The 16110-nt window shown below is 38.7% G+C and overlaps 2 protein-coding genes across 4 annotated transcripts; both read left to right on the top strand.

Moving 5' to 3' along the window:
• The first annotated feature begins 848 nt into the window (after nucleotides 1-848).
• On the top strand, nucleotides 849-5044 carry LOC129367127 (formin-1-like). The gene is made up of 4 exons (XM_055041409.1): nucleotides 849-1058; nucleotides 1760-2405; nucleotides 2493-2600; nucleotides 3377-5044. Exons 2-4 carry the CDS (start codon nucleotides 1776-1778, stop codon nucleotides 4535-4537), a joined length of 1899 nt encoding a protein of 632 aa, XP_054897384.1. The 5' UTR covers nucleotides 849-1058; nucleotides 1760-1775; the 3' UTR covers nucleotides 4538-5044.
• Nucleotides 3416-15548, top strand: LOC129367125 (uncharacterized). Of its 3 annotated transcripts, none has more exons than XM_055041404.1 (9): nucleotides 3416-3499; nucleotides 7006-7499; nucleotides 8035-8181; nucleotides 8697-8831; nucleotides 9390-9539; nucleotides 9993-10127; nucleotides 10931-13267; nucleotides 13988-14081; nucleotides 15008-15548. In XM_055041404.1, exons 2-8 carry the CDS (start codon nucleotides 7035-7037, stop codon nucleotides 14078-14080), a joined length of 3462 nt encoding a protein of 1153 aa, XP_054897379.1. In that variant the 5' UTR covers nucleotides 3416-3499; nucleotides 7006-7034; the 3' UTR covers nucleotide 14081; nucleotides 15008-15548. The 3 variants fall into 3 exon arrangements, with proteins under 3 accessions (XP_054897379.1, XP_054897380.1, XP_054897378.1); XM_055041405.1 differs by lacking the exon at nucleotides 3416-3499 and adding an exon at nucleotides 6557-6733 and having other exon boundaries at nucleotides 8730-8831; XM_055041403.1 differs by lacking the exon at nucleotides 3416-3499 and adding an exon at nucleotides 6557-6733.
• The last annotated feature ends 562 nt before the right edge of the window (nucleotides 15549-16110 follow it).

Here is a 16110-nt window from a genome sequence, read left to right as displayed (position 1 = left end):
TTTCTGATATAACTTATTTTATTGTATTTTATTTATTTATTTATATATAGATATTTAAATATGGGCCATTAGCTGGTTTCCAGGATGCCAGGAGCCAAACCCGACATAGGAAAAATAAGAAGTCCTTCATCCTCCTACCAGAAGGGGCAATATTTTTGGAGGAAGTAAGTAGAAACCAAACGGCCAGGAAAGAGTGATAAGGATAAGATTTGGGCATACAGGACTTAACTAAACACTTTTTAAAATACAAAAGCATGCTACGGGTAAATGTGAGGATTGTGGAAAATATGAAACAATAGAACATGTTATATTAGAATGTAATAAATATGAAAGAGAGAAGTTATATGAGGAAAGAGTTTGAAAGTATTAAGGGAAAAATTAATTTAGAAGATATTTTGAGGTAGAATTTGGAGAGTAAACATAACATAACATAAATAGTTGTTCGATTTTTAAAAGAAAATTAAGTTATTTAGTAGAATTTGATTATAGTAGGTATGTTGGTCAATGTGTGTATGATATAGATGAGTACATAAGTATGTATGTGTGTGTATGTATATAAATAGGTATAGAAAGGATAAATTTATTTTGTAGAAGTTTGTATGTATGAATATATATATATATATATATATATATATAGAGAGAGAGAGAGAGAGAGAGAGAGAGAGAGAGAGAGAGAGAGAGAGAGAAATAAAGAGAGAGAGAGAAAGAGAGAGACAGAGACAAAGAGAGAGAAAGAGAGAGAGAAAGACAGAGAGAGAGAGAGAGAGAGAGAGAGAGAGAGAGAGAGAGAGCGTTAGACCAATATGAACCACACTCCATACCAGTAAGTGGCGGTAATGCTAGTAGAAGTTTGTTGCCAACCGCCAATAAACTCAATAAGAAGAAGACGAAGAAGAACCAAACGGCCTTTTTCCAGCATAACTTCGGTTTCAGTCGTTTATTACATTATATTGCTGAGTTAAGCGCATGAATTAATTGCTTGATCGTGTTTACGCGTTTTATTTTGACTTCAAAGGAATACAGCTACTTCAAGAAAGTGGAGTCATCCCACGTAAACGGTAATTTAACGGGATAGTATTAAGTAGATACATAAACAACAGTCTCACGTCAATCCTTTTTTTAAACGGATTAAAACTAAAGGCGTTGTTTTAGGCTTAAATTGTCAGCCTGTTACTTATAGCTTATGCTACATTTACATTTGTAAGGTGTGAATTGTTAGACTACATCGCATTTGACCTCTGGACGGTTAGCTTCATTTTAGCTGAAGTTAGCAGCCAGTTCAGCCCCGTCGGCCAGGAAGCTACCATTTAACTGACCATGGAGGTAAACGGACTTGGTTATTCTACACTTCTTGCAAATATAGTTCAAGATATGACAACCGGTTATTCTGTTTATGAAGTGACAGAATTGGTCAACATCAATAAATTTGATCTTACATTTCAACTATGTGTAACTGGAGCCGTTTTTAGATGAGACTGATGTGGAGCTCGTAGGAACAGACTCACCATGTGGGCAGCAAAACGATGAATGGGTTGTGGACATTCACCATATGATCGCTGTTAGTAATTATGATGCTGTGGGCCTTCCTTTACTTTTTCTTCTTTTGCTAGTGCAAGGTATCAAAAGCAGGATATGAGTGAAAATATGCTGTACTTTTTCATAAGGGTCTTCATTTGGCCTTTCAACAGAATAATGGTCGAATACGGATGGAAATGGCTCACAAGCCACAAAATGACCCCTCTTGTTCTTTTCTTTTTAGCCATAAATGTGAAAGGATGTATTCACAAGGATCTGACTACGGTTACAGGCGGCAGGATGGCGACAGAAATTCAAGACAGAAGTGGGATGATTACGATGAGAGAAGAAAAGACAGGCACGACTTCTGCGGTAATCCACCTTGGGGCTCTTATTATAAATACAGCAGTGATGGACACAGTAGCACAACGAGGGTGAGCAAAAGTCAAGATTACAGCGAGTCTCCTAAAACACTCTGCAGCTCAGATTCAGCAAGCAGAGAGTGGAGTGGAAAGAGCCCGGAGAGGAGGCTTTTGTCCCCACCTGATTGGGATGTCCCTGAAGTTAAAAGGCGAAGGCAAACAGAGGAAGGTGATACAGATTATAGATATAAACGGGATTCCCCAGAAAAAGCTCACAGGCTGTCGCCTGCAACTTTTTCACATAACCAACAGTTGGGATATTCGGCGTCACATGAAGATGATGCCAGATACAGGAAAATGTCGCCATATTCCAGATCCAGAAGTCAACGTGAAGAGTTGCCTCACAAATACCGGTATGAGGATTTCTGTGACAGAGATTCATCTGATCGTTTCGAAGGAAGTGCTTGTCAGAATAGGAGATCTGGGTATTCACTGGAGAGGACTCTCTCACCAGAAGACACTACAAAGGTCAGTTGTGACTTTTAACGCTTTGAACAAACTTTATCCTGAAAATTAAGTTTATTTGATTAATAAAGATGTTCAAATATCTACTAGATTCAAGCCAATAGGAAAGAGAGAATACCCAACCCCTCGACATCTGGATATTATGATGAATATTATGAAAGCAGAACCACGATGCCACTGAATGGATCCAGTGGACAGGTACATTGTCTTTTTAAGTGTTTTCTTTTTTTCACGCTAGCTTTTTGACAACTACCAGAAGACCTGAGTGATCTGGAAGATTGATATGACAGGAGCTATATACTGTATTTTCGTGCCAAGCCATTCAGTGATTTAGAAATTAACAACAGTATTTTAAAGTCTATTCTCTGACCTGCAGGAAACAAGTGTAGGGACTTTAGAACTGGTTTGTTGTGCTCTATCTTCTATGTTCTGGATCAGCTCCAACTGTCTTAATTTATTTTTTTAAGCAAACCCGTGAGGACACTGTTGCAGTATCCAACGTGACTAAAGATAGACACATGGTTGAGTTTCTCGAGATGTTTTGTAGAGACGTTAGTTCTTTAATCCTAGAAATGTTCTATCAGAAGACATGTTTTTATTCTGATAGAAGGCTCACTTTGTAATTGTCTTTAAATTTATCTGGTATGTCCCTATCAGATATCTAATAAATCTATGATTTATTGAGAATTAAACTGGAGTAACACAAGCAGGTTGAAAGGCCAGTTTATGGGTTTATTTATAGGACTTGTGATTTCTGATATACAATGTAAAACAGCACTATTTATGTTTTTCTCACAAAAATATACAGCTCCTATTTTTTGTCTTGGCATACAGCTTTAAACCCAGAAACATTGTTGCAGTCTGCTTATTAGTTTCTCTGTGATCAAAAAACTTCAGCAGAATATCTGCCTCATTCTTGAAATAATGTTTTGAATTCATAGTTCTAAAGTTGTGGCTTCTATGTTTTCCATCAGTCTTCTAAAAGTGACGCCCCTCCACAGAGAGCCGCGCTCCCTGACGACAAGTCATCCAAAGGCTTCCAACGCTTTCTTGAAGTACTCAACAAGGGCGTGAATGTTGACGTTCTCACTCAGATAGTAAGTCAGAGCCCTACACCACAGTGTGATGGGCCCATTATTCCAAGGTCTTTTCTGAAAGTTGCAGATCAACAGTGGTCTCCCAGTTGCACTGAGAGGCAACAGAAATCATACAAAGATAACAGTTACTGGAATGAAAGTAAGGGCGCCCTCAGGTCGACATCTCCGCTGCCGCATCATCGGTCCGCTAGTCCAGACCGGAATGTCGTGTCCGTTGGCAGCAAATCCCCTTCGGTGGAAAAGACGAGTATGACACCTGAAGATGAGCAAAAACGCAAGCAAATGCAAGATGTTTTGCAGGCTATCGGCGTGGATTTGGGATTTGAGGAGCTCGGTCAAATGTCCCATCGAATCCAGGAGCGTCTTTATGGTAAGAGAGATAACGAGCGTGGCCGCAGATTAAGTAGAGAAAGAGGTGTTGGACTGACGTTCAACGAGGGACGCAGAAGTAGATCGTTGTCAAGCAGTTCTAGTTTTAGTCCACCACGTCAAAATTTTTATACAAGGAGAGACTCCTTAAGCAATCAAAGGGACAAAGCACACCTGCAGCGATCTGAACGCAGCCCGGAGTTAAAAAGGAGGACTTTTCAGGATGGTCACAGCACTCAGGAGAGTAAAATAAGCACAGTGAAGAGCATTCCCGTACTGAATGTTACTTCCAAACCTATCCCTGCTGTAAGCCAGCCTTCTCCGGCAATGATGCCGCCGATGGCTCCAATGCCTCCAATTCCTCCAAGGCTACCTTATACTCCCATCACCCATCCACCGCCGTCATACCCAACTGTTCCTCCACCTCCGCTTCCTTTCCCGCCTCCTGCCGGACCAGGACGTTTCCTTCCCCATGTGCCTCCCATGCTCCCTCATCCTCCCTTTCCACCTCCAAATGTCTTTCCTCCGTTGCTCCCTCAAGGGAGACCGCCATTCCCACCGAACCTGCAGCTTTGCAATCCAACAAACGTAGAGGCTCAACCAGCCATGAAAACAAAGCAAATCTCAAGAACGCAAGGAAGGCCCCGCTTCCTGCAGGTTATTAAGTGAGTGTGACGTGTCCTCATTTATATGCTTTTTTTTTTATATTTGGAAAACACTGAAATAGTTTGTAGCTTTTTCTTATTTGTTTTGTAAAATGCACAAAACAAACAATGTAACCTGGTTGGAGGTAATTTGAAGGCGAAAAATAAAACTGTACAGTTAACGGTCATAAAGTAAATAGTTTTTGCTTGAAGTCATCGTTTCCATCTGAGAATGGCCTGCATTTGATGAAAGAGAATAAACACTGGATATCTATCATAACTGAATTAGCAGTGGAGTTTAGTCTGTAATGATCAACATCTGTTTGGTATCAAAGTTCATAAATTCTGAATTCTGTCATGAGCCCTGGCTTAGAAAAATGTTTTTTTGCATGTATATATTAAAATTTTTTTTTTGACTGATTTTAACATAAAATAGACTATTAATTGTCTTGTCAGGTTTACCTCATTATTTTTTGTACTTGTAGTTACCACTTGTTTAATAATATGAAGTGTACAACATTAAAAAGTTATTCAAAGGAAACTTTGAAGCAATTGTTCTTTTATTATTGTTTTTAATGCAGTGAAAGTAGGTGTTCTTTAAATAACAATATGGTCTTGTACTTGTTAGTCCATATTGCTATTTTTACCATTGTCAAGATAAAAAAAAAGTCAGCAATTTCCATGTAAATTTCTTATTCAAATGAAAGCAGAAGTAGTGACTGGCGACAAGCCAAAGCTGTCTAGTCTGATCACATATAAAAGCTAAATTGCTAAAGAAATTGATATTGGTTCTGGTAGATAGATGTCAGTCTGGTTAGAGGATTGCAATGTGTCGCATATAGAACTGCGTGATCACAGAACACTTATAGCACCAACGCTGATCCTTGATCATGGCTGCCGAAATAATGGAAGCAAGAGCAGCAGAAATATGCTGTATTATAATCGTTCAAGCTGTCCTGCTTTGATTAAATACTTTTCTTTTACATCATGTAGACAACAAGGTGGTGGTACTCTACTTATCTCAGGGATAAAAGATGCACCATAGAAATTAGACAACCATTTGAGGCATTGTGATACTTTGGGGCTGTTCCTTTGACGTATGCAACTTACGTTAGCATCGTGGCAATTAGTGTATACTTGACGTCGCTAGATTGCCTTGACTTCTTTTAAGCAGCTTAATTATCCCAAAAGGCATATTTGGTACAGGATTGCAAGTTTTAAGATTTTTGTCCAGTTTTTTTAAGGTCTTGTTTTGTAATTTGCAGGATTGAAAGGATATGCTTCTAATATCTTTGTGACTATCTACTACTCTATCATGTCATAATATTGTGCCTGATCTGTGTGCTCACAGATCAGGCACAATATTAACAATAACAGTTATTATATTAAGAATAACAGGAAACATTTTTTTTATTTATGCTTTCACTTTTCAAGTACACGTACACTTTTTCCTGTTGTTTGTACAATATGTTTTATGAAACATGCATTCTACTTTATTTCTATTGGTATATCAATGGTCATTTAAGTTTTATGGACATAGCCAGCTTTAAAAATTAGCTTAATACAAAATTTCCTTGCTCACTTGAAAATCTTGTTAAATCGCCTCTAGTTCTGATTGCAGTAAATGTCTCCTGTATTGTATTTTATTGTCATTTCATTCTGATTGACATTTTGTCTTTAGAAAGACACAAATTGTAATGTCATTCTCAGGTAAATATGCATCTATTTACTGTGTAATATTACAATCTGAGTTGAGGTATATTTTTGTCTTCCTTTCACTTTAAAACATTTAAGTTTTGACAGGTTTATGGGGTGTTTAACAGATTTTGTATTTATGTAATTTTAACACCTGGAAGGGTTTAGTTGACTTTTTCCTGATACTAAAATGACTAATATATTTAGTTCGCTCACACAAGAGTTTCAGGCAACGAATATGTTTCCTGTAGGCATCTCCTCAACGTGTTTTTGCAGTGGTGGTCCGCCATCACACAGGAGGCGCTATTGAGCAATTCTTATCATTTGTTAACGCCTTATAGGACGCTGTCTTTTGCTCTTCAGAACAGTTTATGGCAGACTTATTTTGACCAAACCTTTTTCCACCAAAGAAGGTTAATGTCGTCTACGCGTTGTCACAGCAAGCTATTTTGGAGCTCCCTTTGTTTATGTTTTTGATAAAAACAGCTATTCGGTTGTGTCGCAGATGACGGTTTTCCAACAGAAGGTAAACCTGTTAGCTTCTATGCTATCCTCTTTGTAAACACTTTTTAATCATTTCAGATTTTCTGTTCGGAAAAACTTCCTGTACTTGAACTGAAAGGAGTCCAGTTCTGCTTACGTCAAACTCCTTTCCATCAATCTTGGCTTTTAAACGCGAATTCTCGAGTGTTTTGGTGTCACTAGCTAAAATGAATTAATTCTGTTTTGAGCGTTTACTTGTGGGGTCGTAAAATCTGTTCCCTGTTTAACGTGTGTTTGTATGTTTTATGTCAATAGAGCCTCTATAAACCGTGAAAGGCAATACGATGGATCCACGTGACAGTGCCTGGAGTTTTCCTACTCAAAGGCTGCCGGTCCGTCTGGAGCCAGATCAACAGAGGCTTGTCAACATTAACAGGACAGAGAGAGTCCCAGGGTTTACCGATCATTGGCAAGCACGCCCTACGTACACTGCTGTCCAGCCTCACAGAGGTGGTGTAGCCTGGAAGGAACCCAGTTCCCCATCTCTGAACTCCACAGACCCAGATGGAAACCCATTCAACTCAGAGGATGAGGAAGATGCTGAGTTGGCGAGAAAGAAGCGACAGCTTCAGGAGCTACATGAGCAGATTATGCACAAGAAAACCACCATTGCCATCAAAGCAATTGAGATGATGGTGAAGAATCCAGATTCTCCTGATGACCAGGAGTTTGTAACTTACAATCCCGAATCGCTTCGAGACAGAGTGACAGAGATATTGCAGCAACGTTCATTCAGCTTTTTCTCCAAGGTAATGTCCATAAAGTTTTATGTGCAGATCTGAGCAGACTTTGATAAAAGTTACATTCATAATTCATGCTCATTTTGGCATCGATGTGCTAACCCTAACTCTCCAGGGTTTAAGTGATATATGTCATTATTGTAATGAGTTTTAAAGATAAAAATTTGACAGGCAAGTTTTAATTTATAGTTGACATCATTCCCTGATCTTAATCCAATAGAAATTAAAGTACCGGTACAAGTTTAAATAGAAAAACATTTTACTGAATCTTAGAATGAATTGCTTTGAAAAACTTAGACTGTGTGTAACTTTAAAAGGCAAAGTTTTCGTGACTGATGGTTCTGCTGGAGTCCAACCAATTTAAAGTTTTCTTTTTTGCAATAAAGACCATATTGTTGAGATGCCACTTGCTAAGAGGTATTTTTAAAAATATCAGGTGGATGTATGTACCTCAACTCTTTTGATCTAGTTTGGATGAGAGTATATCTATAATAAATCCAAGCAATGAGTATTGCATCTTCTAATTCTATCTTCTGATCGGCAGGTTAAGTTACGTTTACTAAAAGCAAAAGCCGCTGCTTCGAGTAAAGATGAAGTGAAGCAGCAGCACCATCCGCTGAAGCTAAGAGTGAAGGCATTAAAGGCACACAGACTCAGGGACCCCGGCGTTTTACCACCCAACAGAGAGAAGGTTTGTACTAAACGTTATGAATTAATCTACTCCCAACGGAAAGAAATACCATTACAAAACATGCATTTAAATGATCTAAAACCTTCTAGAACTGTAGAATATGTTTAGATGAGGATTATAGATTTGAAATTGTTATCCTTAAGAATAAAATTTGTCATCTTACATATGTTTCTCTTAACATTCACTGTTTGAGGAAATTTTGCATGACTTGAGCAAAGATTTATAGTGGATATAAACAGTTGCATGTTTTAAATTTTGCTTTTTTATACATTTAAAAAAAACTGACAGTCCAAAAAAAATAAAAATGTTTTTTTTTTTTAAATAATTTTTCCATTTGTTTTTATTATGCAGCTTTACTAGTGTAGTGCCATCATATGAATTTATGTGTGCAGTTCCCATCTCCTCACAGAAACGTGTTCTGACAGAATTGTTTAAAAAAGCTAATAAAGCCGCTGCTGGTGTTTCTCCCACTGTGAATGTGTTTGTATTATTAATGCATGCCTGATGTTGGACAGATCCTTGATGTTCCTCCACCTCTCACCACCCAGGCTGTTGCTTCACCTGCTAAAGAGGAAAGCAACGCTGCTAAGGGCTTTGAACGCTTCCTCAGTGTGCTCAACAGAGGAACTGATCTCAACCTGAAAAACATGGTATGTCTGCTGTACACACATAGATGTTAAAATGTAATATCTACATCCCATCAACAAAGAAAGAAAGAATGTCAAATTATAACAAGAGCTACTACATTCATTGGGTAAACAAAAATAAAAATATGCTTCTGAATAGAAATGTTACTAACCTCAGTTGAGGACAATGATACGTAAATGTTGCTCCATCAATTTTTTTACTCTTTGCGAGACCAACGTCAGCAAAGTGTGTAAATCAAATTCCCATTCTAGAGCTCTATCAGGACTCTAGTTTTACTGTAAAGCTTGAAAACCCATAAATGCTGCAAAACATGTTAATGGAAGCCTCATAATGTGGGGATGTTTCAATGATATTAGTAGTACAGGTATTAACTTTGAATTCATTTAACTGTGTTTAAAGTGGAAAATGAATCCCAAAACACATAAAATCTAGCTTCCCTGCCCGCCTAACAACCTCAACACATCTGATTTGTTAATTTGACCACTCTTAAAAGAAACCTCAGAGCTGAAAAGGCTCATAATTTCTTGTTTATTTATATTGATGAGCGTGATGTTTCTCAGCTTTCAGATGAGCCTCTGCCTCCTCCTGACCACATAATTTCTTCGCCCGAAAAGCAGCAGCAGGAGGAGAGCACCACCAACAAGGGATACGAGCACTTACTGACTGCTCTCAAGACAGCAGCAGCAGCAGTCCCCAACATGACAAAAACAGTACATCATTTTGGTTTTCATTTACAGAGCTATGAAAAATGTTTGCCTCTTCAAGATTTCTTTGATTGTTGCATTTTCATTCCACTGGACTGTTTATGTGTTTAATCTGGTTATCTTAATCAAATATTAAAAAACGTTTGATCTGAAACAAGCATGGCAAAGGTGCAAAAACTGAAGAAATCTATGATGGCTATGTTTCACAGCAACATATATGACAATTCTATTGAAAGGACAAGAATTGTTCATACAGAATAATGTCATTCTTTGTCAAGTTTTATTGACAAGATAACATATTTGAACATGATTCCAGATTACGTTGAAACAAATTTCTAAAAAGACTAAAGAGAGAGAGATAAAAACTTCAAGAACTGTCTATCCTGCTAAAAGTTAGCTTACTTATTGCCAGATTAACTACTGTTTTATTCATTTTTATGAATGTGGGATGATTCACAGGCTCCTGATGTCCCTCTGCCGCCTCCTGGCCGCAGCATTGCTTCCCCTGAAATGCAGGAGGGCACCACAAGCAAGGGATATGAGCGCTTACTCAGCGTTCTCAACAAAGGAGCTGCTCCCAACTTGAACACCACGGTACGTCCTGTGGATAGAGTTTTTCTTCTATATGGAAACTGGCATTTGTAGAGTGTTTAATTGTGTGAAATTTTATTATTATTAAAACTTACATCTAATGAAAACCAAAAATTCAGATTCTAGAGCCCAAAGGGGTGCCCAAAGTCGGCATCCTTGATGTTGTCGTTCTCTCTCTGGTGGTACCAACTACCTTTTCAGCACGACAACGTTCTTCTTAGGCCTAATAAGCCATCGTTTGATCCAGGTGCGTTAAACCAGGGAGAGAACTAAATTCTCCCTCGAGGGCCGCCATCCAGGATGTCGGCCCTCGAGGATGTCGGCCCTCGAGGACCCACTTTGGGCACCCCTGTTCTAGAGGCTTGGTGGATACGTTTTACCTTGGGTTGTAATTGTATGTGGGCAAATAGCTTGTGTCATAAATGCATTTAAAACGGTCTAGCACTTTCAATAGATGTACTTTTCTAGAAGCAGTGGGTCCTGATAGTCATCACTTACTTGGGCTCAGCTCTGAATTCCCTCTCTGTACTCATGAGAGCTGTTTAAAGATAAACCAGAGTGCATGTGCAACATGGCTAGTTCAGGATAATATGGTATGTCCAACTTGAATTTAAGTTTTTATCAAATATTTCAAGTTTCGCAAGGAAATTAGTTTGTGGAAGATCTTATCGTCAATTATGTCATAATCACAATAGCAGCAGAAAATATAGTTATAAAACTTTGAAGTCCACATCGCACACCCGCACTTGGTGTATTCCCAGACTAAATTTATATTTAATTTATTGTGTGTCTTACATGTTTTTCAGATCCCTGATGTTTCGGTAAATCCTCCCAGCCTTAGTGACCCTCATAGAGCAAAGAAGGAGAGCAGTACCAAGAAGAGTCCGGAGGGCGAGAGCAGAGCCAGTCGAGGCACTGAGCAAACAGGGCGACATTCTGAGAGTAAGAGCAAAGCCGACAGACTTTCAGATCACGAGAAAAGTGAAAACAAACATTCTGATCACGAGAAAAGTGTCAACGAGCGTTCTGACCGCAAGACCAGTCCAAAAAGAGGCAATGAGGGCAAAACCGGTGACAGCAGGGCTTCTGATCACAAGAAAAGTGTCGACAGAGACTCTGACCTTGAGAGTACCATCAGCCAATGTTCTGAAGTCAAGAGAAGAAATTCTGATTGTAAAGACAGAGCTGAAGTCAGAGCGAACAACCTTCACAGATCTTCTGTTAAGAGCACTGTCCACAGAGTTTGTGAGAATGAGAGCAGTGAGAACCAAGGCTCTGGGATTGAAAACATTCACAATAGAAGTTCTGAAACCAAGACGAGTGTTAGCAAGGGCAGCGTTGATCAGCTCCTTGAAGGCAAGGGCAGCTTGAAAAGAAATGTTGAGTCCGATGACGGTGCTAACAGAGGTTGTGGGCACAAGAACAGTGGCGACCGAGCTACTGAGTCAGAGAGCGGTGTCAGTAAAACTCTTAAAAGTGAGGGGGAGAAGAACATAGGTCTCAAAAGCAAGGGCAGCGATAACAAGGGTTTTGAGCGCTTTGTGAGTCTACTGAACAGTGGAGTGGACATCACCAAGCTCAGTAAGATGATCAAAGATGAGGTAGATGATCTTCCAAAAACCTCTCCCTCTGGCTTGAAAAAGGCCCCCAAGAGTGAAAACCAGAGGTCCGATACTGGATTCTCACTGCCAGGCTGCAGTGGGATCAGCAGCGTAAAATTAAAAACTGTCAATCAAGAGACGCCCTCACTTGAAGACGTTGAGGTAAAGAAAGTTAAAAAAAGGAGACATTTGGACTCCAGTAGCCAACAAGAGCCTGCCCTGGAAGTGAAAAAGAAGAAGGAAGAAGAAACGGAAACCTCACAAATAAATGAAAAGCATAAACAAGTGCAGAGCATTCTTAAAACGTTGGGTTTGAATCTGGACATGGAGGAATTGACCAAACTAACCGATCGCACTCAAGAGAGGCTTTATGGAAGGAAGAATGAAGATAGAGAGACGAGCGAAAGCAGGATGGAACAGGAAAGTCGACCTTCGCTCGCCCATAAAAAACACAGCAGGTCCCGCTCCTCCTCTTCGTCGTCCTCTTTGTACTCTTCCTCCACCTCCTCCTCCTCCTCCTCAACTTTCTCTGGATATGCCACTAGAAGCCGTAGTCGGAGTCCTCGGGGCCGCCGGCCACGGCGCTCTCGCAGCAGAGATGCACGTAGACGTTCTAGTGACAGAAGTAGAGATGGAGGGAAGAGGCACAGCAGGACTGAAGCCAGTAAGGACGCCCAGAGGCCCAGCTACAGAAACCAACAACATCCTTTTCATTCTCCTTATGGTGCTCCTTCTGCATATACCGATTACAGTTTGTATCAATATGCCCAGTACATGAACTACTACAATGCCTACAACAGCGCTCTAAACTCCAATTGGGTGTTTGATCCAAATCAGAGTAATGTGCCACCGTCCCGTTCACAGTGGCACTCAGTGTTAGCAGATATGAGGCTTCCCAACCAACCTGGACAGATCTCCCTTCATGACTTCATGCTGTTCAGGAATCCAGACTTGTCTGGGAGTGAAGGTCAGAGCAACGAACCCTCTGGTTCTCGTTGCCTCACAGTCATTAATACTATGCCACCTTCTGCAAGCAGCGCGACGGGATGTCAATGGTTAACAAATCTGGAGAGAAGTCAGTTGGGGTCGAAAAGAAAGACTCGAAAAAAAAAAAGGAGAAAACAGTCGGAAAGTTCAACTAAAGATTTTTCACAGAAGAGGACCGTAGAAAAGTCTGCTGAGAAAAAACCTGCAGAGACATTGACTGCAGAGACAAAAGCCTCAGGAACAGTTTCTGTGGAGAAAAACCCCCCAGAGACGGTTGCTACAAAAGAAAAAATTGCAAAGACGGTTGCTACGGAGAAAAAGGTTGCAGAGACGGTTGCTACGGAGAAAAAGGTTGCAGAGACGGTCGCTATGGAGAAAAAGGTTGCAGAGACGGTCGCTATGGAGAAAAGTGTTGCAGGGAAGAAAAGCATCAACTCGAAGAGCTTAAACTCCACGCCATCACAGGGCAAGACTCCTGGTGATACAGCCAAGGTAAAGGAAGAGAAGAAACATCACCTTACAGAGGAGGAAATAAAGGCTAACCTGAGGGAAAAGGTAAATTGACTTTTTTTTTCATTTTGTTCTTTTTTGCCTTTTTCTCTTGCGCTATGACAGATTTCTGTTGTTCTTCTTCAGAGGTATTCCAAACTACCCACTAGATAAAGGGTTCTACCTTAGATCAGTGGTTCCCAGTCCTCGTCTTGCATGCTTAAGATGTCTGTCTGGTCCAGCACACCTGATTTGATAGATTGATTTACCTTCTCAGCATGCTATGATCTACAGCAGTGTTTTAATGACATATTCGATTAAATCATGTGTGGCACCAGAAAAATATCTACAGTGTCTGGCAGAAGTTCTCACATCAAGGGTTCCAACTTTGTCCCAAAAGAGTTTTTAAATTTACTTTTAAAGTATTCCAGATCTGGACAAATACAGAGTGTGAATTTTTTCTTCTATATTTTTTCTCTTATGTTATCTGAAGGGTGTAAAAATCTAAAGAATGAAGATTCTTTCCTTGATTTTGTTATTTTATATCCCTTTACATTTTATGCATGACTAGAGAAAAGCACATATTATAAAAGTTGTTACGAGTGATAAATATCATTGAATGAGCTGCTCTCCACATTCATATTGCAGCTGTAATAACGGCATGGAGGACTTCCATGTTCTTTTTTCTTTATGTCATGTCTATCCAATGAGAGCAATGTGTAAGTTTTAAGATGCATTTGGTTGTCATCGAAACAGTTCAAATGTTTCTTCAAAATCTGTTTGTAGCTTCTGGAGTTTAACCGGAAAGCGAGGCTGCTGACACAACCCAGCTCCGCCATCAAGCCATCAGCAGAATCCCTGGACTCTGAGCTCCTTTAATGTAAGTGAATTACATTTCCAGCTCTCTTGTGTCCTTGTATTTTCTTTCATGGCTGTATTGGCTCAAAGTTAATCCCACTTCTTCTCTATATCTATGTTTCTAGTAGATTGTGCTGCTCAAGGTGATAAGTGTGTGAAATTCTGCAAAATATCAGAGAACTTATTTTATTATTTTTAGATTATTAATTGATTATAAAAATCTAATTTGCTTAGAGGTAACATTGAAAGGTGTGTGTTCATGCTCTGCATGTACTCCTCTTAATCTTTTCCATGAACAGTAGAACGTTAGTCAGACCTCTCTGAGCTAAATAGTAATTAACTGGACATTCAGCAGTTTAAAACTATTCCTTTATTTGGAGGTTAATGTGTTGCAGAGATGACTTATTTCATTTTTGGCTTGGGATTCTGAAATATCACTCCTTCCCCATCCCTACTTTTAATGTGTAATGTGGATTTAAATAACTTATTAATAGCTTTCTAAATGTAACTGTCAAAACATGGTGGTATCATTTTAACCTGTTGCCATAATTTTGAAAAAACTTGATATATTCTGACTTTAACAAAACTAATGTATTTAATTTTTATCTGATGCATCAAAAAAACGAGAGTTTAACAAATCAATTTTGATTCATGAATTCTGAAGATTTTAACTGGCTAAAATTTTAATGCAGTTAATTGCCGTTTTTGTCTATATGGTTTTATACTATAATGCAATTAAATACATTTTACATGTAACTCAATTAAGAGAGTTTAACAAGTTCCACCACTAAAAAAGCACTAGAATTGCCATACTTAAACACATCATTTAACTTTTGAATAAGCCTCCCATTCTAGAGAAATTTTGACAAGGGGATCTCTTATGTATACAAATGTAAATTTATATACAGTATAATGCAACTTTTAATTGTTTGTTCTCTTTGCTTTCAGAGATCTGTAGAAACTCTGACGTCCCCTGTGGATCGGTGACCTTCATTTCAGTTTTATATAAACATTTTGCTACTCCCTGTTCGAGCTGAATCCTTCCCCAAATGGCACATATAAATGAAATCTTCCTCAGAAGAATTTACTTTCTTAACTTGTTCCTAGTTTATGTGAAGGTTTTTACTTTTGTCACCACTAATTATGTTATGTTCTAACATTGATTTGCTGGTTCTGTTATGGTTAAACTTATTTTGTTGTCAGTCTTTTAGTTTGTCCGATTTCTCTAGTAAAATGTTTAAATACCGTTTAAATGATTGTGGATGTTTGATTTATTTTGTTATACTGAATTTTGAGGTGCTACTCCTGAAAGTCTTCACTAATTTAGTGTAAAACTCAGAGGAAGAAGTTGATCTGTGGAGCCTGTCTGTACAGCCGGACAATATGCTGAATGTTTTGAAAAGGAGAAACTTGTATGACTTGCTCTTGACTTTGGATGTAAAAAATTAGCAATGAACAGAACAACTTATTAAATATGTAGGAAATGAAAGGCTTGTCTCTTTAAACTCAATAATTGCTGATTAAATTGGAGAATAATTGTAGAATTATAGTTTCCAATTCTTTTGTTTGTTTTTTTTACTAAGGAACATGTAAATCAAGTTAAACAGAGACATGGATAAGTGCCTCCAATAACATTGCCTCAGCAAATATTTAATTAAAGGTACCAAATACATGTGCAAGCCACACATTTCAGATTTCTATTTATATAAAAATAAAATCCTTCACTACTTTTCATTGGTCTTCAGTGCAACACATTAAAGTTAGTATTTTCACAAACATTTAACAGCAGGAGGTGGTAAGTTTACATTTGGCATTGTGCTGCTCCAGTTTAAATTAGAATTTGATGGTGTTAACTTCTGTGAGTGCATGCTGGATTGTAGGCAATATCACATATGAGACAGAATAAAATGTCAAGCGATCAAGATTAGAGGTTTGCGTTAAAAATAAATCAGTTTCCACTGGAAAAACAAGGAAATTCAATTTTGTGGTTGAGACGTAAAACAGAAAAAAGTCCTGGTGGGGCTTATTGTTTCACTACCAGTGTTGAGCAA

Source organism: Poeciliopsis prolifica, unplaced genomic scaffold, assembly GCF_027474105.1.
Source record: "Poeciliopsis prolifica strain line A6 unplaced genomic scaffold, Auburn_PproV2 SCAFFOLD016, whole genome shotgun sequence".
Classification (NCBI taxonomy): domain Eukaryota; kingdom Metazoa; phylum Chordata; class Actinopteri; order Cyprinodontiformes; family Poeciliidae; genus Poeciliopsis; species Poeciliopsis prolifica.
The sequence above is the reverse complement of the archived record's forward strand: the minus strand, read 5'-3'. Positions and strand labels throughout refer to the sequence as shown.